The 23,615-nt window shown below is 34.4% G+C and overlaps 3 protein-coding genes and 1 pseudogene across 3 annotated transcripts; 2 read left to right on the top strand and 2 right to left on the bottom strand.

Moving 5' to 3' along the window:
* Positions 1-1,279: 1,279 nt before the first annotated feature.
* Positions 1,280-5,459, bottom strand: LOC108854300 (probable pre-mRNA-splicing factor ATP-dependent RNA helicase DEAH5). Its single transcript, XM_018627824.2, has 2 exons — positions 2,172-5,459; positions 1,280-1,859 (listed from the first exon to the last, which is right to left on the bottom strand). Exons 1-2 carry the CDS (start codon positions 5,333-5,335, stop codon positions 1,466-1,468), a joined length of 3,558 nt encoding a protein of 1,185 aa, XP_018483326.1. The 5' UTR covers positions 5,336-5,459; the 3' UTR covers positions 1,280-1,465.
* Positions 5,460-8,093: 2,634 nt separating this feature from the next.
* On the top strand, positions 8,094-9,784 carry LOC108850341 (uncharacterized; annotated as a pseudogene).
* A 444-nt stretch (positions 9,785-10,228) lies between these two features.
* Positions 10,229-11,901, top strand: LOC108848720 (uncharacterized). The gene is made up of 4 exons (XM_018622151.1): positions 10,229-10,799; positions 10,922-11,074; positions 11,162-11,367; positions 11,459-11,901. Exons 1-4 carry the CDS (start codon positions 10,317-10,319, stop codon positions 11,664-11,666), a joined length of 1,050 nt encoding a protein of 349 aa, XP_018477653.1. The 5' UTR covers positions 10,229-10,316; the 3' UTR covers positions 11,667-11,901.
* Positions 11,902-12,211: 310 nt separating this feature from the next.
* LOC108849306 (protein DETOXIFICATION 29) lies at positions 12,212-17,807 on the bottom strand. The gene is made up of 8 exons (XM_018622855.2): positions 17,412-17,807; positions 14,491-15,032; positions 14,319-14,405; positions 13,752-13,808; positions 13,398-13,636; positions 12,797-12,915; positions 12,599-12,685; positions 12,212-12,493 (listed from the first exon to the last, which is right to left on the bottom strand). Exons 1-8 carry the CDS (start codon positions 17,793-17,795, stop codon positions 12,422-12,424), a joined length of 1,587 nt encoding a protein of 528 aa, XP_018478357.1. The 5' UTR covers positions 17,796-17,807; the 3' UTR covers positions 12,212-12,421.
* Positions 17,808-23,615: the final 5,808 nt, after the last annotated feature.

Below are 23,615 nucleotides of genomic sequence, written 5' to 3'. Positions count from 1 at the left end.
ATCATTAAATAAAATTAGTTTAATTAATAATATAGTATTATGTTTTTGTCAGCCTAATATAGTAATATGTAGTAATTAGTTATAAGTGTCAAACAGTATTAATTTTTTATCTAAAATATTGAGAACAATTAATTTACAAAAAAAGTTCTGAAACATCAAATAGATTAATATTCTTGTTCTAAAATATTGAGAACAATTAGTTTAATTAATATTCTTGTACTCATCCAAAGACTATATGCAACATCTCGTGCGTCTGTCATCCTGGACCACGTCTGTTTTCTGTTTTTGAATTGCTTTTTGCATATTTTTTTCTCAAATTCTTTTTACTAAAAGTAATTAGATTATTAAGTTAACCTATTAAACATGCCTTGCCTTCACACTACTATACGAACAAAACAAACACATAATTGATAACACTACAACTTGTTGCTAAGAAAAAAAAACAACAACTTGAATTACAATTTTTTTGTTTATCAAAAAGTAAAATAGATGAAAATCTTGAAAGCCTTTAGTCAAAAAAAAAATTAAAAAAAAATAGATGAAAATCACATTCGTTTTAACAAATGGTTCTGCGTTAACTTAAAGTGACATCGCATTGATAGTTTTAATATCTTAAAATCCTAAACTCTGAAAACTGCAATACAGAGATTGCACACGAAAGAGTGATAGATGAGATTAACTCCCAGTTATGGAAAGCTGCATGGTCCAGGGCCAGCCCGGCCAGGGGATGGTTTGACATATCTAATAATTGATCATAGAGATATGAAAACCTCGCATGAAACTTCTAACCAGAAATAAGCATCTATATTGTATGTTGTATAAAAACAAAGAAAGACTTGACCATTGTCGAGTCTAACACTTGCAAAGCGAAACATCCTTTGACCTGAGTTTTAATGTGAAAATTGTTATGATTTTGAGAAGCAAAACAGACTCATTCATTAATACCATCAGTGATAAAAAGTCATGGTACAATACATACTGATAATGGAGAGAATCAGGATTCTGAAACAAAAAAAATTATTATGGAGTGTCTTCACCAACACTAATAAACAAGAAACAGGAGTCATCCAATCCCAGCAGAATAGTCTTAAACTCGTTTCAAGTCATGAGAACGTAAAATAAAAACTTCAATCATCAGATTTATCACTGAATGGGAATTACAGATCGAAGATACTAAGAAAGAAACCAAAATTCACATAGCCGCAAATCACTACATGAAATACCTGAGCAGACATTCTGAACAAGCATATAATATTCTATTTCTAGCTCTCGTGTGACAAATATGAATTGTCTTGCAAAATCACATACATGTCAAAAGAAAAACATGAAGATGCCAGCTGCAATCTCTTACTCATCCATCATTACTGTTAGTTTTTAGCTTTGAATACATGAAAAGGGTGGAAAGAACAAAGAGTACATTTTGTTTGCGTAATAAACCAAAGAAGAATGAAACTTGAAGTCTCTCTCAAGCACGTCTTTTGCTGAGACGCCATGAGTTAGGCTCGTGATAACGATCATACAGAGGCTCTATGCGTTCCTGGCGCTTACGCTTGCTCATATGGGTTGGATCAGCCACTTTGAAAAACCTTGGAGCTAGCTCCACAAGCCACTTGGGGTCAATCACGGTCACTTCTCTCATGTACTCTTTGGTCGTCATCACAAGGTCATGGTATATCACCCAATCTGGTTGTCTCTGGAACAATGCACTGCTCGGGTGAATGTACACCGGTTGATTCTCCACCAGCGTCCTGTAACCTTCCTGCGGATCTTTTCTTGCTCCATGGAAGAAGAATCCTGCTGTGATCGCTTTCCTTATCTTCGTGAAATTCTTCCCCGCACTTACCACGTCTAGTTTATATCTGTAAACATCAAAAGTCACACGTTAAGAGACTGGACTTGTCACACGCTAACAAACTCAACGTCAATGCTAGTTTAGTTACTTAAAACAAAATCACACGTTAAGATTCTAGACTTTGTCACACGCTAACACACTAGTTTGGGATGGTTACTTAAATCAAAACCAGACTTTAAAAACTCGACTAGTCACAAATCTACAAACTTAAGGTCAGTGCTAGTTTAGTTTAGTTACTCTGTAAAAATCAGACAACAGTAAGAGGCTCGACTTGTCACACACTAACAAAATTACGATTAATGCTAGTTTAGTTACTTACTTGTCCATAATGCTGAGAAGCTGTTTCCTCACGTCTTGTGCACGTCGTAGTGACCTCGACTGTATGAAGTTCTCAAAACACCATGGACCTGAGAAGTTCTTAGCCTTCCAAGCTTCATATACAGCAAGCAAAGTCAAGTGGTCACCTTCGGGTTGGAAAAACTTAGCCCTCTTCTGGTCTGCTTGAGCTTGCTTCTCTCTAGGTCTATAAAATATGTTGCCCGTCTGGATCATAGCAATCATTGTTAAAATCTCATCGCTGCACCCAAGATCCACACTCGCTAGCAACATCTTAGAGAGCGGTGGCTCAAGAGGAAACTCAGCCATTTTTCTACCGAGCTTTGTCAACAGTCCTTCCTCATCCAAAGCTCCCAAACTGTACAACTGTTCCATAGCAGAGATCAATGCTTGCGGTTGGGGTGGATCCATGAAGTCAAACGACAACAGGTCATTGATACCCATTGCTTTCATGGTCAGGGTTGTCATTCCAAGATTAATTCTCTGGATTTCAGGGATTGATGTAGGAGGCATCTCATTGCGGTAAGCGCTCTCTGTGTAGAGACGGTAACATTTCCCCGGACCAGTACGACCAGCACGTCCAGCTCTCTGCTTCGCTGATGCCTGTGAGATTGGAGTAATGACAAGCGATTCCAGTCCTTGCTTTGGATTATACACATTCTGCTTTGCAAACCCAGGATCAACAACATAATAAATTCCATCTATTGTCAAAGAAGCTTCTGCAATATTTGTAGCTACAACAACTTTCCGGGTACCAGGAGGGGGAGGATCAAATATTCTGGACTGCATTTCACTAGGAAGGGCACTGTAAACAGGAAGTATGATGAGTTCAGGAACGTTTTTACCAAGATTTTTCATTCTCTCGTACAGAGACTGACATGCAGAATCAATTTCTTCCTGTCCCGTCAAAAAGAGAAGAATGTCACCCTCTGGCTCAGTCAAGTGAATCTGAAGAACTGTGATCAGAGCTGCATCCAAGTAATCGCTTTCTGGCTGTTTGGTATACAGAATCTCTACAGGGAATGTTCTTCCGGGAATTGTAAAGATGTTGCAGTTGAAGAAATACCCAGAAAATTTCTCTGCATCCAATGTGGCCGATGTGACTATCAGACGAAGGTCAAGCCTGCGTTTCAACAGCTTCTTTAGAAGACCAAACAACACATCAGTGTGAATTGTCCGCTCATGAGCTTCATCAAGCATAATAACAGAGTACTGGGCGAGGTTTTCATCAATCAGAATCTCCCTAAGAAGCATACCATCAGTCATGTACTTGATTACCGTATCTGGTCCAGTGCAATCTTCAAACCGAATTGCATATCCTACTTCCTCTCCCAAACGACAACCAAACTCCTCAGCTACTCTCTTTGCAACAGACATTGCAGCGACCCTACGAGGCTGAGTACACCCAATCTTTCCTTTCGTTGTGTAACCTGCTTCTGCAAGATACTGAGTAACCTGTGTTGTCTTCCCTGACCCAGTCTCACCAATAACCACCAACACTTGATTGTCATGCACAGCTTGTATCAGCTCCTTTTTCAGCTTGTATATAGGAAGACTCTCTCTTTGCTCCTGGATAGAAAGCTTTGATCTTTGTCCAAAAGTTGGAGTTTTCCCGAAAGCATCCTTCTTCCACTCAGGCATGTCATAAGCAGATAAACCGACACCTCTCAGCTCCTGTGCAAGATGTCTTTCACCAGTTTCAGGCATAGGGTCTTCCCAAGGACGATTCAGATCCTTAGGGATGGAGTCAAGCATTGTTCTTTGCTGCTGTTCCCTCATTTCTCTCCTCTCCTTGGTGAGCGCAGACTGAAGTGCAGCAGCACGGCTCAAGGAACCTTCCGGGTTTTTGAAAATCTTAACAGGAGACATGTCAACAGAGTACCTGGTTTGCCCTTGCAAGAAAGCAGGTTCTTCTTCATTCATCTCAATCTCAAGCTCTTCTTCAGCACCTTCCTCTTGATAAAGCATCCCATCTCCATCCTCATCATAATCTGGAAACTCAGATGCTTTCAAGGCACCAGCAGCAATGAGCTGCTTCGCTTCCCATCTCTCAGGGGAGCTCATCTTCTTCAGTGGCCTACGTGAAGGCGCGACATTACTCTCCTCAACAATCCGGATCCCTGAAATCCCAGTCTTGGTGACGTGCCCATCCTTTGTTCTATACGATGGATTACTCCTCCCTAAATCATCATCATCTGAAGGCTTCTTCAACGGGATCAAGTCTCTCCCAGTGTTCTGATCAACATCCTTCATGGAAAGACTGTACTTACCACCCTCTTTAATAGATACAACTTTGACATACACCTCCATATCCCGCTTCACCACACTCTCTGCCCTATCAACCCTTCTCGTAGCCATCTGAGAAACATGTACCAAACCTTCTTTGCCTCTAAACCTATCAAACTGAACAAAGCAGCCAGAGTCCATCACCCTAGTCACTCTACCTTTGTAAACCTGATACAACTCAGGCTCGTTCGCACCAGTGTACTCATCCTGCACACCACGATCTCTACGCCTATCACTTCTTCCATCTCCTCCTTCATCATCACCACGTGATCCTCCTCCCCTATGCCTATCGCCTCCTTCATCATCTCTACGGTCTCTTCCTCTATACCTATCCCCTCTTCCATCATCTCCACGGGCTCTTTCTCTATCATGCCTACCACCTCTTCTATCTCCACCATCTTCATCTCCACGATTCCTATCTCTACCCCGATCCCGATCCCTATCCCTACCGGAATCTCTCCGATCCCTCCCTCTATTCCGATCCTCCTCTCTCTGCCTCTCCTGAGCCTCCCTCTCAATCTCCTTCTCGAGCTCCTTCACCTTATCCTTAGTATCCCCAATCGCCAAGCCTTTGAATCTCCCCTTCCCTCCTCCATCTTCCTCTACATCGTCGGACTTGGGCCGCGGAGGGTAGATCCCGTGGATTACGGTTAGCAGCGAGCGGACGAAGTAGTCAGGAAGCTCTGCGCCGTCCTTCTTCAGCTTCTTGTCGAGTTCATCGGCGGTCTCGGAGTTGCGACCGAGATGGATGATGTACTCGGCCAACTCCTTCGGCGCTTGACCTAGATGCGTCTCCAACTCGTTGCAGATGTTGGAGACGAGAGACAGATGGTTCAATTTGTTCAGCTCCTTCTTCTCCATTGGCAGTGTGTTGATGAAATCGCGAAGAACAAGTTGGTTTCTATCGATTTCTAGGGTTTTCTTTTTACTCTGATTTTTTTCTTTGGTTTCTTCTGTCTAGTAGCCGACTCCTCCCAAACGCAGAGTTTTAAGGTTACATTATTCTTTATTCTTTATATATATATAGATGTTAAAAAATTATCTTTTGTATTAAATTTCCTTTTTGATATATAAAAGGGAATTCATTTATATATTTATTTATATTAAGGATATTGCCTTTTAGATCATACAGTAATTTTGAAAATAATAATATTCCTTTTAAAACGTATTTTTGAATAAAATAAAAGTAAATGCCCAAAGTAAATTTGCCGCATACAACTCAAAAACTTGATTTTAAATATAATAGTATACTCAAACTTCAACCAAATAAAAAATTAATCTAAAATTCTTGTAAAACTATAACCGTTTTATGACCAAACAAAAAATCAGAATTCATTTTTACGAATATTATATTTTAAAGAAATTTATAAATTTTATAAAAAAAAACTATTTTGTTGCAGGAAAATTGAAATCATGTAATTATAACCATTTTTAAATGATATAAATTAAGATATAGTAAAATTGAATTGTTTTCAATGTAGATGAATGAATGTAGTGAATCATGATATTTTTTTGTTTATGGATTGATAACATGTGCTATAATATTGTATGTATTTTTAAGGTTAGATTTTAGAAACTTAACATTTTTCTTAAAAAAAAAATTTGATTTATATGCGTTTAGTTTGTATATATTAAACACCTTTTAAGTTGAATTACTGCAAGATCTTTTCATAGAGAGCTTTGTTATTGGTTGTTTTATGTACTATCACTTTTAAGTAATAGAATAGTCATTCGTTGTTTTTTTTGTTCACCAGTTATTCATTGTTTAAAACTAAAAAAGGACAATAAAACGAAAACAGAAAATATAAAAAATACGCAAAAAAAAAATTCTTGAGAGGTTATCCTAATCAACAAAGGAACAATACTCTTAATTCTTGTGATCTTCTAGTTTATATCACATTATAGACTCCAACTTCCTTTTTTTATATATAACATTGGTCAAATATCAAATCAGATCTATAAATTTTCCTGGGATTAGAATCCAGTCTATTGATTCATCTGACATATATATAGGAGACCGCTAATTTTTAACTATTAAACGAATATCAAAATATCGCCATACAACAAAGAGAATAAACCTCCAACCCCGAACCATTGAATTATCATTAAATAAGTTGTGCATGGATACCAAATACACGATCAATGTACCACACATATCTTATAAATGTATACTCAATCCCATTTATGAACTGGGATTGTGTACTTTGATCTCATGAAAAATCAACAGATTTTTCACGAAATGACGAGCTTGTTGTGGATCACTGGGATAAACATCCATGCTAACACACCATAACTAATAAAAAGAGATTGGACATTAAACAATAAGAATCTTCGATTCCAGTGGCGGAGCCAGACTTGAGTTTTACAGGGGGCAATCTAAGATTTGAACTTAATTTATAGGGGGCAATCATAGAAATTTTACCATGTAAACCATAAAAAATATGAATAATCAAAGAAAATGCACAAAAATAAATATTTCATGGTGGGCAGCTGCCACCCTTCCTCTCCATCTCCCTCCGCCACTGTTCGATTCTCTGTAATCAGTAAGCGATCACCGGTAGAATTGTCCAGATGAAGAAAGAAACCATGCAACAAATGCACCAGAAATATCTCGACAAGACTAAATTGTTCCATGGTTAATCAGTAGGAGAACACCACTCACCAAAGGAAGAACCAAACCCATATACCTAATTCAGAGGCTCTTCTTCTTTCCAGTAACACAAAGATGGACCAGAGGAGAAGCCAAAAGTACAGTGGCCTGATAAAAGGCTGAGAGCATAAACCGCATATTGGTGGATGAAGACAACGTATAAGCATTAAACCAAATCTCGAGATTAATACCAAAAACCACATCTTGGACATGTATAAAACAAATAGAGTCATCGGCTCAAATGCCCTCCTACAAAAAATTAAATCACTTATACCCTTTACTAATTTCAACACCCTTCACCAAAATAAGTAAAATAAGAAAATATGGGCTTTAAATATGAGAAGTAGGAATTAAAAAGAACAAAAAATCCGATAGACGAAGCCGACGAAAAGTGAGAGATGGTTGTGAAACTTTCACTAACTGGTTGTGACTTTGCCTCTTTAGAATCATATGAGAGCGATGCTTTTTCAATCATTTAAATATTCTAAACACATTGAAAGTGTATTTACTACATATTTTATGGTAGGTGAAATAAGAACAGTGGCGGAGCTACACCCACCAACATGCGGTCAATGAACCCAGCAAAATTAAGAAAATTAGTGTAACCTAAAGCCCAATGTATATGATGACCCCATTAATAATTTTTTTTGCCCCCATACATTTATTTAAACCCATTTACATATAAAAGAATGATAATGTATTTAAGCCCAATTAGTATTTTAATGGAATTATACTGCAAAGCCCACTAATGAATAAAACCTAAAATTAAAATCTGTGTTTCACATTGTCTTTTTCACGTTTGGAACTTCTTCGTCTTCCAAATTCACTTTTTTCGTCAAGCAAACGAGATTCACATTCACTTATATAATTCTCTTGGTGAGTCATGAATCTAGTCAATTTTAAAAATATTTGTTTTTCTGTTATTCTAAATTTGATATAAACTAATACTTTTGTTTGTCACATAGATCAATGGAAAAGTTTCTTAAAAGATCCTTCACACCAGCACCTAAAGAAAATTTGGATGATTTACCATGGGATCCTGCTAAAAGGAAAAAAATCAATGCATATGATTCAAATCAAAGAGACGAGATAAGGCGCAAGTATCTAGCTAGAGGTCCTTGTAAACCGTATGGTCATAATTTTCCGAAAAAGATGATCTCAAATTCTTTGAGACGGTTTTGTCCTACTTGGTTTGATCAGTATGGTACTTGGCTTGAGTACAGCGTATCGACAGATAGAGCTTATTGTTTGTGTTGTTACTTGTTTCGAGATGACATACATAAGCAAGGTGGGAATGATACGTTCGTGACAGAAGGTTTTTCTAGCTGGAATAAATCTGAGAGATTTGCTACTCATGTGGGTGGTCTAAATAGCTTTCACAATATTGCAGTTAAGATGTGTGATTCTTTGATGAATCAAAAACAGTCTATGTTCATTGCTTTGCTCATCAGCTTCAATTGGTAGTAGTGGCAGTCGCGAAGAAACATTTTGAAGTTGGTGAGTTTTTTGATATGATTTCTACATTGTTGAATGTAGTTGGGGCTTCCTGCAAACGACAAGATGAACTTAAAGAAAAATACCGTAAGGAGATCGAAAAAGGTATTAGCAGTGGTGAAATTAGCACTGGAAAAGGGAAGAATCAAAAGCGTTCTCTTCCAAGGCCATCAAATACTCGTTGGGGTTCTCATCATAAGACATTAGTGCGTCTGGTCGAGTTGTTTTCAATTGTTATTGAGGTGCTTGAATATATCCAGAATGAAGGCCTTGATGACTCAAAGAAACGACAAGCATATGGTCTTATTAAGTACTTGTGTACTTTTGATTTTGTCTTCTATATGCAACTGATGCTGCTTATTTTGGGACTAACGGAAAATTTATCCATGGCTTTGCAACAAAAAAGTCAAGACATTCTGAATGCTGTTTCATTGGTCGAATCAACTAAGCGAGAACTGCAGAAGCTTAGAGATGATGGATGAGATTCTCTGATGGTTAAAGTTTCTTTGTTCTGTAAGAAATATGATATTGAAATGATCATGATGGAAGATGGTTTTGTTGGTTCTGGGAGGCGACGAAAGAAAAGCAACATAACCAATTTGCATCATTATAAGATCAGTTGCTTCAATGTTGTTCTGGATCTGCAGCTGCAAGAGTTCAATGATCGTTTTACTGAGGTAAACACCCAACTTCTTATTTGTATGGCTTCCTTAAGTCCTACAAAATCGTTCAAGTTGTTTGACAAAGAGAACCTGATAAAATTGGTTGAGTTCTATCCAGACGATTTTAGTTTTTTTGAGCGTTCTTCTCTTGAGCAGCAACTTGACATCTACATTGATAATATAAGAGAGGATGGCCGATTTAATAACTTAAAGAGTCTTGGAGATCTTTCTCGTTTGATGGTTGAAACACAGAAACATCTTGCACATCCTCTAGTTTACAGACTTTTGAAGTTAGCACTAACTTTACCAGTTGCTACGGCAACTATCGAGAGATGTTTTTCTGCAATGAAGTTTGTGAAGACGGCTTCGTGCAACCGGATTGGAGATCAGTTTTTAAGTGACTGTCTTGTTTGCTATATTGAAAAAGATTTGTTTGCATCGGTTACAAATGAAACAGTGGTGAAAATGTTTCAAACCATGGCTGAACGTAGAGTATGTTTGTAAGTTCGTTGAATAATATTTGTAAGAATATTTTGATTTAAGAGATTTTTTTATATCATATTTTACTTTAATATATATGCCCCCGACAAAATTATTTTCTGCCTCCGCAAACCATACTAAATTTTCTAAATAAAAAACTCCTTCCATGTTAACTAAACCCATTCGTCTCGTCGTCCTGATAAAATCGATTTAGAGTGGATGTCGTTTAATTCTCATTGAAAACGTCTTGGACGTCTTGGTGTTTGTTAGTTGATCGGAGAAACGTCAAGTCTCATATGTCATGTTGGTTTCGTGAGACGCGCGCATCTCTTACTTTGCGTACACGCGTCCCGTTAGAAAATCGACATGACTTGCTACTCTAATGACGAAACCACCCTCACACGCATAGTCCCCTTCAGCGATCTCAAATTAGAAATCCGAGGGCACAGTAGTCACATCACTAAACACTCACCACGAATTAGAGATATCTCCCGACCAAAGCTATCTCTTTGCTTCTCTTGGTTCTGTTTCTTCCTCGTTTCCACTTTGCGTTTCCATGGCGGCGGTTATCGGAAACGTGGCGCTGTTACTCGACGTCAACTCTCACCGTACGGTGGTCACTGATCGGAGAATTCGCTTGGCGGTTGTCGACGTTGTCCTGAATCTACCGAAGAGAGACTCGCACGGTTACGTTTCTTCTCATTACGCGTCTCTCTCGTCAAACAAGCCTCTTGAATCGGACGCAGAGGCTCGGAGTCGCCGGTTTCTGACTCGCGGAAAGGCGAAATCAAGGGCTAACGCCGTGGATTACGACGAGGCCGGATCCAGCGACGAGGGTGAGGGGAAGGAGAGTGATGACGAAGAAGATGAAGAAGCGTACGATGTTGAGAAGGAGATGAAGAGGAGAGCTAAGGAGCTGCAGGACATGAAGGAGCTTGAGAGGAAAGCAGAGGAGTTGCAGTATAAGATTGATGAAGAAGGTGATGATGATGATTCAGAAGAGAAGAAGAGGATGAGGGTTAAACGAGAGCTCGAAAAGGTGCGTTCTTTCTAGGGTTATGTTATGTTACTTGCTCATGAAGCTTTTAAGATTAGTTTAGTTAAAAAAAATGCAATTTTGAAGAGTAGAGATGTGGTGATTGAAGAGATTGGTGAGAGCAGGTAGCTCAGGAGCAAGCAGAGAGGAGAGCAACTGCAGAATTGATGTTTGAGTTGGGACAAAAGGCTTATGGTAAAGGCATGTATGGACGAGCGATTGAGTTTCTTGAAGGAGCTCTTACTATTATCCCAAGGCCAACGCTCTTTGGTGGTGAGGTTGGTTTGTAAAAAAACACCATTAGGTACTTCTTTTACCGTTTATTGAATAAGAATTGGTATGCTAATGATCTGTTGAAATGCCAGATTCAAATTTGGTTAGCTATGGCATATGAGGCCAATAATCGCCACGCTGATTGCATTGATCTTTATCAGCAACTAGAGAAGAGACACCCTAGTCCTGGTATCCGTCGTCAAGCCTCTGAGCTTAGGTATATCTTGCAAGCTCCTAAGCTCAAGATCTCTCAGGAGGAAATGGTTACCATACCCATGATCGGTTCAAGCTACGACAGGTATTCATTTTACGTTATGTCTCCTGTTGGGCTCATGCATATCGACTTCCCTTTTTTTTTAAATGGTCTTTGATGTTTATGTTGCACACAGCTATGCAGTGACATGGAGTGACAAGGAGAGGGACAGGGACAGGAGGATGAATGAATCGACTACGAATCAGGTCGAGTCGAGTGAAGACTTTCTAGGAAAGCTCTTGGTTTGGCGACCACCTGTCGGGATGGAGAAGAACAAAGTCTTTTGGCTTTCTTTGACACTGTGGTTTGGTTTAGTTGGAGCAGCACTTTTGCTACAAAGATAAGTGAGAGGAGGAAAAGACTCTTTCGTCCCAGGTCTGGTACTGTTTCATCTCTCTCTCTTTCACACTTGTCTTGTAATTATATTTGAATATGGATGTATAAAACTTGCAAGTAGATGTAATCATATCTCATTGTAGATAAAAAGTGTTTGATGTCTGGAATTATGTTTCACTTTGTTCTGTATTACTACTGTACTGTAATTGTTTATTCAGAAAAAAAAATTGTTTAAAGGTAAAAGACTAATTAAGGCACGCTTGAAGAAGTTTGAAACCGATGAATGAATATTTTGTCTTATGCTAAGCTTGTATGTATTTATATGTACTATATAGAACATGCTTCTCCTAGATCTATACGATCTCCAACTCGATATACAAGTCCTACTTGTTCGATGACTTGACTTATGACGCCTATATATGTATATACTTGTTGATTCTTGCCTTCACAATTAGCTTCAAGGAACAAGGATTTCCAATTTAAAGCCTTATTACTTTTAGTTTTAGAGTTATCATAATTCACTTATGATATCAAATGAACGTACCATTCCGAAAACCAACAACAACCCACACTTATAAAAATAGCTTTTACCGTTACAAAAATTTCTAGTACTTTTTTTTTTCTTAGTACTTTTTACTGGTCATCTCTATCAAACTGCTAAAAACAGTGAATGCAAACTGTCTTGTTACTAAGATACAAGGTGCCGTTGACCCAAACTCAACTGAGTTTCTGTGATATGAATAGTACTTTACTTCCTGTCTTTTTAGTTTAAGAGTTGCTCTATTTCTGATGCTTCTCCTCCCCACTCTCTTATCCTATCATCAGCCATCGCAGCCTACATAACAAAACATATTGGTTCCAATTCTATTCAGCTAGAACATAGAAGGGTTTTATTTTAAAACAAAAAGTATTAGGAGTTTTTTCAGTGCTGTGAGTTTACCTCTTTGTCCCAATTTGTTTTGCAGATCATCCACGTTAAGACTATTGTCTGAACCACGGTTCCCGTCAACATCCCACACCAGATTCCCTAATAATATAAAAGATTGTTCAACATCAGTCTCTTGAGTTCTGAACTTTAACGTTTTGAAAAGTTGTATAAACTAATGAGATAATAGTGGACTTTGGGTATCATTTTTACCTTTACACCAAAGTCGAGCTTGTATCCTAACAATAGACCAAATGGGATTCCAAACAAGTAATAGCATGCAATGTTAACGTACGCCACCACAGCTTGCCATCCAGCTCCCACAGCCACCCCTGATTTTTCCATTTTATCATCATATTGCCGTATAATTTATTGAGTAAGTTTCTTACATAACCAAAGACATGACCCATTGTAGTTTGTTAGATGTATGCTTCCTTATATCTAATGGTTACATTACCGAACATATATAAATTCACAAAACACGGATGAAAGTTAAAAGAAACTGACTAAAGTTAACTGAATAATAATAAAAATAAGTAACTAAAAAAAACAGAACAAAAGACAATGTTAGTTGTTTTAGTAGACTCAAACCGAAACAAAAATTTGTAGTTCGGACATGCTATTCATAAACGAAAACCGCAATCCCAAAACAAGAACCGTCACCTAATGTCCAACATAAGTCAAGCTAGAAAAGAAACCTTAACTTATTAATCTAAAAGAGAAACCATATATGATATAATTAAGACTAAGAAACCAGAAACTGAATCAAACTGAAATGAATAAGTTTTGATTTTGAGATAGTTAGACGGATTACCTGATAAGACAGGTTGCACATTATTGATGACAATGGAGAGTGCAAGTATTGGTGTGAGTTCTTTAACAAGAGTGATGACTTCTTCATCCCCCACAAATAATGATGGATATTGGTTTCGAAAGAAGAGTAGCACGGTCGATATAATGACTCCAATCAACGTGGATGTTATCACTGCTACTACTAGTGAGAACTTGGCGGTTCTTGGATGGTTTGCTCCTAATTCGTTTGACACTCTCACACTACACCAGTTTGAGATCACTTCATATGTTAATATTCTTAAAAGTTACAGGCCAAAGAAATTTCAATGAAATTTTTATTTTTATTTGTCCATGTGTGAAAGATACGTGGTTTTACCTGACGGCTGTGTTCATCCCAATTGCAACCATGGCGGTCCATCCCAAAATGTTCATGCTAAAGTTTCAATTTATTTTTTAAAATGATTAGATGCATAGATTCAAAGAATAATCGTTTTTACTATACAATAATTTTATGATCATATCGATTATATGTATGCCGACAAAAAAAATAATGAGCAGATGGACATATTCTGATATTCGACAGCCGGTTTTAGTTTTTATATTGGTCCTTTGATGTGTATAATTAAATAGATATGACCGAAAAGTTAAAACTTTAAAGAAAGAAATGAATTTTTTTAATAATTATCTAATCAAACTATTTAACTAGTAGGGGATTCACTGCCCAAGAAAGCGACGACTAAAAGATAAACGTACACTTAAGTCTGCCATGCTGCATGGTCTATGCACGATGTATTAAATATAAATTTCCTAAAGAAGATCTTGATTGATGATAAATTTAAAAAGGAAGAAACTGAACATCAAGTAGTGCGTAAATGACTTTTAAACAAAGGATGACGTTGAATTAACGTGTATAGTAAAAATACTGATAAATTTTAATATTTACCAGATGGAGAGTGCGGCAACTGATACTTCAGCATTCTTCAAATATCCAGCAAATAATATGATTGCCATAAAATACCAAACCTCCAAACTTTCATAAGTAAAACAACCAATTAAATTAACAATGATAATTAATAACAATATTAAGACGTGAGACGGGTCGGGCATCGACTCACCAGAGCATAACAGCAGAAGCCAATGACAATCTAACGAAACCCCACAAGTTATGAAAAGCTTCCCATGATAATCCAGACCAAGCTTCGCCGCACGTGCCACTAAATATGTACACGAGCTGTGCCACGTCAATGAACCACCACGAGCCGTTAAGCACGACGGCTAGACCCGCCATGCCCCACTTGAGCTTCTCCATAACAAACCACGTGAGGGGTACGTGGAGAACAAGCGCAGCCGCGGAAATGGCGGCCATGACCATTATCTTGCTTTGCGATTGGAGGAATTTAGCGGTTGGGAAGTTAACTGCGTAAGCGAAGATTTGAGGGATCATGTAGATGGAAAAGACTCCGGCGGCGCTAGAGATCGTCGGTGTTTGGCCGATGGACGCGAGGATTGGGGCGGCGAAGATGTAAAGGAGTGTAAGGATAAGAGCCGTCACGTTTAGGATCACCCATGATCGCTGCAGGTAGACGCCAAGCATAGACAATTTCCCCGCTCCAAACGCTTGCCCACATAGCGTTTCTAACGCACTTCCCATGCCAAGCTAATCATGTTCAAAATCGCACCCATATTATAAGTTATGACAAAACAAAACAAAATAAAAGTCTATAATAATATTAAATGTATTTTTTTATTTCAATAAGTACTAGTAATATAAAAAGCGCGTTTTTTTTTCAATTATTGACCCAAAATTGATTTACATATTACCATTATTTTTGTTTCAAATCACAACAATTGAGGTTTTATGTTTTTCTTTTCAAAGTAAAAGGAAATAGAACAAATATTTTTCAAGAATGATTTGGATGAATTTATAACTTTTTATTAGAGAACATATAATTTTAAAGTTTTTTAAAATAATGTTTGAGTTGTAAAAATTGTTTTCATATCTAAGTCAGATCCGTGGTTGAACCGGTAAACATGTGACTTATATATAATCCGGTTCGTATTCAATGAAAAATTTGTTAATTAAAAGTTTATAGAAATCAGTAAAAATCCAAACCCAAAAACTCGTTATTAACATGTGATTTGATACCAATGATCCGTTAAAAACAAAAAATATCTGATACTATTTTAAGATTTTTTATTAATTTTATCATATACTTTTTAATATTACGTAAACTTGTGATTTTTAAACTTTGATATTTTTATTATGTCATCCAAATAAAAATAATAATATAAAAAACTTATTGATATGAAAATGTTTGTTTATTTTTGTTTCCGATAACCTATTATAAACTTTGAATTTTTTATTTTAGATTTGAAATTTAATTTTATGATATATAGATTTAAGAAAATAATATTATGATGTTATTATGTTTGTTGATTAATTTAGTTTCATAATATATAAGTCTAAAATTTAAACTCAAAATGTTTATATAAAATAAAAGTAATATATCTCATAAGTATGTGTAAGCCCATTATTTATTGTTCTATTTAAAATATAATATGCAAACCTAAAACCAAAAGACTCAAACGCCATTAATGAATTTTATTAATCCTTTGCAAAAATAAGAACATTTTTAGAAAAATTAAAATTTTCATTAAAGACATAAAATGAGAATGATCCCTTTTTAATGGTATTGATTTCATAGATATACCATTGGTTTATAAAGTCATTTTTTTTTTGCATTTGCATCTTTTCCAGATGTGTCAAGCTATTGTATATATATATATATATATATATACACATATATTTGACTTTTGTTTTTGTCAATTCACATATATTTGACTAGAAAAGAAAATAACAGTGTTATTAAACCCGGACCGAACCGGCGGTCGGACCAGGTTCAACCACGAACCGGACAAAAATGCGGGTTGGGTTAATGCCAAAACCCAACTATAGTTGAACCGGTTAAAAACCTCTATCGAACCATTAAAAACCCGTGAACCGGCGACCCAACGAACTAGCTCAACCCTGATTCTTGTATAAACCAAAAATTTATTAATAAAACAATTAAAAAATTCTTTTTAAAATAAAAAAATGATTCAGATTAATAAGGTAAAGCCGTCTCATCTTTTTTTCTTGAGTCTTTGACGTCTATGAAAGACTACAACTCACGTATCTACTTCTTAAGGTATTGTTTTTGTTTCGAAGATTTTAAGAATTGAAAACTTAGATTTGAAGAACTCAATCATGGTATAATTTTTAATTTATTTCATAGTATAAATTTTTAACTAATGTGTCTATAATTTTTGTAAAGATGATGAAGATTTGGAGTGACAAAAACCTAGAGAATAAAATTTAAATATGTTTTTTCTATTGATTTGAGATTTGGACTTTTACATTGTTCTATTACTTTTATTACATTTTTAGTTTGTTATTTTTTTTTAAATTTCTAAATATTATGATTATGGAAATATTTTATCTGATATCATCTTTTATCTTTGTAAGAATATACATATTCAAAATATCATTAAATTTAGTTTAGTCTAATCAAACCCGGATCGAACCCGGTCGAACCACATTAACCCATGACCCAAAAAAAATCCGGTTCGCTATCCGGTTTTAACAACACTGGAAAATAACAATACATTTTGTTGCCTTTGGATTTATATTTCAGAAACGATATTTAACCAAATCCGTTGATAAAAGGATGACAATTTTTTTCTGTGTGGCCAGCGTGCTTACTAAATGTCCTAACGTCAACATCGTATATTTGTAAATATTCTTTCTTATTTTGGACAAAAAATGCAACAGAACAAAATCTTAGAAAGGTACAAAATATCCAAAAAACCAAAATTATCCCGTGCTCAATTTATGACTACTTCCTCTATGTATATCTGTGATTTTTTTTGGGGTGAAAAAACATCAAAATAAAATATAATGTTCGATTTTTTTATAAATCAAAATGTAAACAAAATTATTGTACGTGAATGATAAACGCAAACTCGCAAATGTTATAAGGGGTGTGATGTAATTTACCATGATGCCGAAGGAGAACCCGGCGATAACAGAGTTTTCCACGGAGACGGCGGCGAGGGCTATGGTGCTGACGTGGCCGGCGAATACCTGAGTAACGGCGCCAAGAGAATATTGGTTCACGGACGTGAAAATGGCGGGACCAGCCAGGTACCATAGCTTTTTGGCCTCCACGTTAAACTCCTTGACGAATCCGCCGATGGTTGTGATCGGAGAAATATCATTGGCTGGTGAGAAGGAAAGATGGGTCGTCGGGTCGGAGTTTTCCGCCGTAGAGAGAAGCGCATCCGTTAGATTTTTGTCTTTTCCCATGTCGGAGAGAGAGATGGATAGCTTAAAGGAAGCGTAAGACAAGGACCAAGGAATGAGGATCTTGGGATTAATCATTCATGAATTATATAGAGAATGTGTTATTTATTGACAAAAAAATTGCATATATGTAAATAGTATATACATTCAATAAATTAATTGCCAAATGTGGAAAAAAGATTGTTGTGTAGTAAAATTATTATTATGATATAGGACGAATTCAAATGTATTTTGGCTACCATACAAAATGACATGTGCTCTTTGGTTAAAATTTTGGTCAAGTTAAATAATACTAATAACAGTCTCTTACTAAGCAAAATTGTTCGTAGTTACATTTTATGTTCATTTTTTTTTTCAATTTTGTAGTAAGAAATTGAAAGTGACGGTGCTTCACAGAACCCGAGAATATAAATTTGTTATTCGCAACATGTTTTTTGAATTGCGATGGTCAGGTTATTTGTTAAATTTAAATAGACCTGGCGGCTAAACAAATTGGTAAGAAAGAATCTTCAAAAGAAAAACAGTCCGTTTTGGTGTGTAGTACCACGGATCAAACAATCGGTTTTAGGGTTAATATATATATATATATATATATATATATATATATATATATATATATATATAGGGTTTTAGGGTTAAAATATAAGCAACGAAGAACAGGGTTTACAACATCTAAGAGAATAAAAATCATCTAAAACTTTGGCAAAAGTAGCCACCAGTCCGATCCCAAGAGGGACGACGTCCTCTTTACAACCTATAAGTTCTTTTATCAAAAAAAAAAACAATAAATAGTTTTTAACAAATAACACTACGCTTACACTGCATTTCCTAATGTCTCGAGCTTTGAATGTATACTAATGAACTTCACTGATGGCTCTTTAAAGTGTCCTAGCTCCACCTTCTTTGAGATCCAATCGAGATCTGCACACTTTGCTAGCATACATTTTTCAGAGACCATCTATTTGAATAAAACTGAACTATATATACTCCCAGGAAAATTAACATATGGTGTCTATTAACAACACTTAAACCAATCGGTTAAGCGTATGATTAAAGACAGTTGTATAGTCCCAATAATATAAACAAGTTTGTAATCTCTCTTCTACAGTAAATTGAAAATAAGCGTTCTATATTTTTCCAAAATTTGATATGGTATCAGAGCCAATCATTCCTTTTTCCACGAAATTTTCATCGTTCATTTTTTTTTTTTTTCATTTTAAACTTTGATTTGCTTAACTCGAGATATCTACAATTCAATCATCGTTGTCAATTCGAGCTTCAATTTGGTTGACTATTCCAATCGTTCTACCGAATCCCAAAATTTACAAAAACCTACACATGGAGAAAATTCCAAAGAACATGAAACTTATACAGTATTAACGTATTTTAGTTTTAAATAGCATGATTTATTCATGTCAGTTTAAACTACTCATTCTTTTTTCCACTAAACACCCACGGGCCAGGAGAGGAGTTCACTGATTTCAATTTTAACGCTTTACTTTTCTCTTTCCGCATCTCTCTTATTAGAACATAATCATATGATTCATATATATCTTTGAACCTAATATTTCTTTTATAAGTTTACAACAAAAAAATATTTCTTTTATAAGTTTTTAAATTAACCACACATTTCTACTTTATATTGAAACTTACATTAAATCACAAATATCTAATCTATTAATTCAGAGTCCTATTTTTTTGTATAATATACAAAAGTAAACGTTAGACATTTCATTAGAAATTTAACTTAACATCCTAAATTTGGTTTAGTACAAAAAAACCTAAATTTACTCATATATGATATTTTACTAACAAAAAAATATCTAAACAATAACTTTCCTAATAAAGGAGAAATATATTTCCACTAGACAATTATCGTTTGATTGTTTATCATATTTAATCTAAACCACATTTTTATATGTTTCAGTAATTAATTTTAAATTAAAATTAGAGCCCCTTTTTTAAGATTATCAAATTAACTTTTATGTAAAACAAAATAAACAATATTTTCTTGGTTGTAACATTTTATGTTTGATTTTTTTAGTCAAAATAAACATTAAAATAAAATATAATATATTAAGTAAAATAATATTTTAAAAATATAATATAAAATAATGAATTTAGTCACATACAAAAATTTCGAGAATAAAAATTTCTAAACAAAAAATTGTATTATTCCTATAAAACTAATGTTTAAAATTAAACTATTAATATGATTTTACATTTTTAATTAAATAAAAAATATTATATTAATATATAATTTTTAAAATTTCATCAAACAATTTTTAAATGTCATTTTAGTTTTTAGAAATATAAATTTATCCGCAAAAATATGCGGGTTCAAATCTAGTTCCTTTCTTTATAGAGAAATTCTCTAAGATAGCATTAATTTTTTTTTATCACAAATATAGCACAATGAAGAAAATAATCAAAATGTTTCATTAAAAAGGTTAATTTACGTTTATACTCATATGATTAATCAATTTAAACATTAAGGTTTAGAGTTAAAAGGTGGGATTTTAGATTTAGGTTTTAAAGTTTTATGAAATAAAAAATAGATAATAAAAGTTTGAAAATATATATTTTTTAAAAAATAGTTCCAAAAAACATTTTCTAATTTCAAAAAAAAATCTGAAAAAATTTAAATTTTTTTTATAAAAAAGTTCAAATTTGAAAACATATAATTTGAAACAATAAATAATTTCTTTTATTATTATTATTTGTTTATTTATATTTATTTATTTGTATTTATATATCTAGGATATAAAAATCATTTTCCCTCTTAAATGAAACGTTTTTTCATTTTTTGTGACAAAAACATAAAAAAATATCTATCTAGGAGAATTGCATTTCTTTATGCTACTATGTACACTTCTAAACAATATACTCATTCCTTTGTGATATTATCATATGTCCAAACAAAACTATAATTAATGTTGTGTCCAAACAATATAAAACATTAGATCTCATCTTTTAATAATTTCTAAAAAAATCAAATTATTTTGATAAATTAAATAATTGAATAATTAAAAATAATTTATAAACAAAGATAAATAAAAATAAATTATTCTACATGTTAAATACTACAAAACAATTTCTAACAATAATAAATCGATTAAATTAACAGATTATTTATTTATTTTTCCTAAGTAATGTTTAGATCATATATTTAAATAACTTAATAATTCACTAATAGCCACTAAATAATATATATATATATATATATATATTGTGTGTGTATAAACACTACACATTGTACAATAAATATAATAACAAAAACAATTATAAAAAATGTACAAAATATATGTTATCTAAAAATGTTTAACACTGATTGTTAACAACAAATTTAAATCAATTATAATATGAACCAAATTGTTAGCAAAATAAATTACAGAAAACAATTATAATAAAATTAATTAAGATATATAAAAAGGACAAGAATCATCAAGTGACGAACTGCTGAGTCGATCAAAGTCAATTAGGTCTTCAATAATACTCTCTCCTTTTTATATTAATCTATATTTAGGATTTTCATATTTAGTAAGAAAACACATTAAAACTTAGTTATCAATGCATAATTTTTTGTAATTTTATATTTCTTATATTTTAAACCAATAAAATTTCAAAAGTACAATTAATATTTTTAAAATACATAATTTTTTATTATTAGTTGACAGAAAATACATTGAAAATATGAAAAATACATCTTTATGAAACAAAAAGTTTTTCTAGAACATCTATCTTTCTGAAACGGAGGGATCGTAGTATACTAGGAAACATAACAACCGCGAAAATGTCTTTATTTAACGCAAATCACGTGAATTAAAGTATGATCTGGATATATTTATAGTTGTTAATTATTTTATATCTATCAAATTTTTCTGTCAAAATTATGTAAAACTGTCCTAATTTCAAAAAATCACAAAACATTGAATGTTAAAATTTAGTTTAAAAAGTGACATATTCCGAATATATCTTGATTTAAATCAAATCAAATTATATATCGGTAGTCCATCGGTTCAATCGATTAATTTTGGATTTTTGTATTTTTTATAAAAAATATGGATATTTTTAAAATATAAATTAAATTATCGGATTATTAGATTAACCGGACCATAGATAGATCCGGGTCGAATTTTAAGAAAAAACTAATTTAAACGTGAAAATATTTTAATTTTTAATTACATAAAAGTTTACAAATTAAAAAAAAATATTTGTTAAATTTACGATAAATGTTTCCATTGTAAACGCAAGAGCTGATCAAGATCTATGTAGTAATTATTTAAAAATCACACTCGTAAGCCTACTTCATGCGCCGGTCCAGTCAAAACCGTAGAAAAAATAAAGAAAAGCAAAAAGAAAAGAAACGGAACGTGACTAGTTTTCATGGCGAAGATGAAGACGACGAACACACTAGATAACATAAACATACCAATAGTGTTCCACCTTGAAAAAATCGAAACTTTCGATTGATCGAGATATCCGAAACAGAGAAAAGTAGAAGCTTTTTCATTCTACTAGGATGATTGGGGACCATCTCTCTACTCTACTTGGCTTATCACGATGGATGGGGGAGGTTGTTGGATAAGATCAGAAGATGCCGCGAATCAGCTTGGTTTCGCTTGCTTGAGGCAATGATAGGAACAAGAAGATAACTTGTAGATGAAGGAGGTGTTGCTCCGTTGCTAAAGCTACTTTAAAGAGAGCAGAGAGCGCACTTGTGGCTGTGGAGGCGCAAGTCTCGGCTGCTAGGATGTTAGGGGTTTTGGAGGGTAAGATTAGGTGTCAAGTTAATGAGTTAGGTTTTCCGGTTAGGTTTCAGATTAAGGTAGCTACATTGGTGGCGAGAATGGCGGAACATGATGTGGTTGCTCAAGAAGAGATCGCTAGAGAGAGAGAGAGAGAGTGTGTGTGTGATTAAGCCTCTAGTTACTTTGCCTTTTGCTTGACCTCTTTGTGTATGATCTTGAATCGAGTACGCATAGTAGTGACATTGGTGGTACTGGAAGTGTTGGAGCAAGGAAGGAGAGGAGGGATAATGAGCAGCCAAGAAGTGGCGTTAACAGCTGTGATTTTGCAGCAGAAGTTCGAGTGGCCAGAGACTTTTCTCTGCGTGGAACACTTCAAGAACATAGTCAAGTAAGGCGCGATCTCGTTACTGATGAAAATGATGAGGAACTTTGAGCAGAAAGAGCAGTTACAGTGCCTCGTTCTGCTCTGTTACCTTTCCATGAATGCTAGTAACCATGAGCTGTTGAAACAGGCCAAGGTGTGCTAGGAGGAGCAGGACGGTTGGCGAGTCTGCAGAATTTGGTCCTGTCTTTCTTTAAGGCCCATTTCTACTTTTACAGTGTCATAACGAAGCTCTGTTACCTCCAGACGTTATTTATTCTGGTCCTGTCTTTCTTTTCTAAATAAAGAAAAGTAGAAATGGGCCTTACAGTGTCATAACGAAGCTGTGTGTTATGTGGCCCAGTCCAAAACACATTTGCTGCAAAGAAAAAAAAGAAAACAATGAACATTACTTCCAAACATGGAGCAGTCTGTATGTGGTTTTATCTTGGAACCATAAGTTCAAATCTCTGCTTTTGCATGATACTGCTTTTCAACAATGTTCAAAACCACATAGTTTAATAACTTGTACACAGTCTTATCTAGTTTGTAAAATTAGTGTACTCTTTCGTTTTGACTGGAAAATAATGAATTAAAGTCACAAGTGCAGTAGGATTAAAAACACACAAACGAACGTCAATTATAAAGTTGTTTTTCTCCGACAATTTTTTTTGAACGTCTGAATCGATAATTCAGACTATTATCGATTAATTATGTTATTATAATGATGAAAATATTACAAAAACGATTCTACAGCCGACAATTCTACCGCCATGTGAGAATACA

The sequence above is a fragment of the Raphanus sativus genome, chromosome 4, assembly GCF_000801105.2.
Source record: "Raphanus sativus cultivar WK10039 chromosome 4, ASM80110v3, whole genome shotgun sequence".
NCBI classification, from domain to species: Eukaryota; Viridiplantae; Streptophyta; class Magnoliopsida; order Brassicales; family Brassicaceae; genus Raphanus; species Raphanus sativus.
The sequence above is the reverse complement of the archived record's forward strand: the minus strand, read 5'-3'. Positions and strand labels throughout refer to the sequence as shown.

Coding starts and splice junctions, on each gene's coding strand:
- LOC108854300 (XM_018627824.2), bottom strand. CDS start 5,335: ATGGAGAAGAAGGAGCTGAACAAATTGAACCATCTGTCTCTCGTCTCC. Junction 1,860..2,171: donor CTTCTCAGCATTATGGACAA/GTAAGTAACTAA, acceptor TGATGTTTACAG/ATATAAACTAGACGTGGTAA.
- LOC108848720 (XM_018622151.1), top strand. CDS start 10,317: ATGGCGGCGGTTATCGGAAACGTGGCGCTGTTACTCGACGTCAACTCT. Junction 10,800..10,921: donor TTAAACGAGAGCTCGAAAAG/GTGCGTTCTTTC, acceptor TGGTGAGAGCAG/GTAGCTCAGGAGCAAGCAGA. Junction 11,368..11,458: donor ATCGGTTCAAGCTACGACAG/GTATTCATTTTA, acceptor TGTTGCACACAG/CTATGCAGTGACATGGAGTG.
- LOC108849306 (XM_018622855.2), bottom strand. CDS start 17,795: ATGATTAATCCCAAGATCCTCATTCCTTGGTCCTTGTCTTACGCTTCC. Junction 12,916..13,397: donor TGTGCAACCTGTCTTATCAG/GTAATCCGTCTA, acceptor TGGAAAAATCAG/GGGTGGCTGTGGGAGCTGGA. Junction 12,494..12,598: donor AAACAAATTGGGACAAAGAG/GTAAACTCACAG, acceptor TTTGTTATGTAG/GCTGCGATGGCTGATGATAG.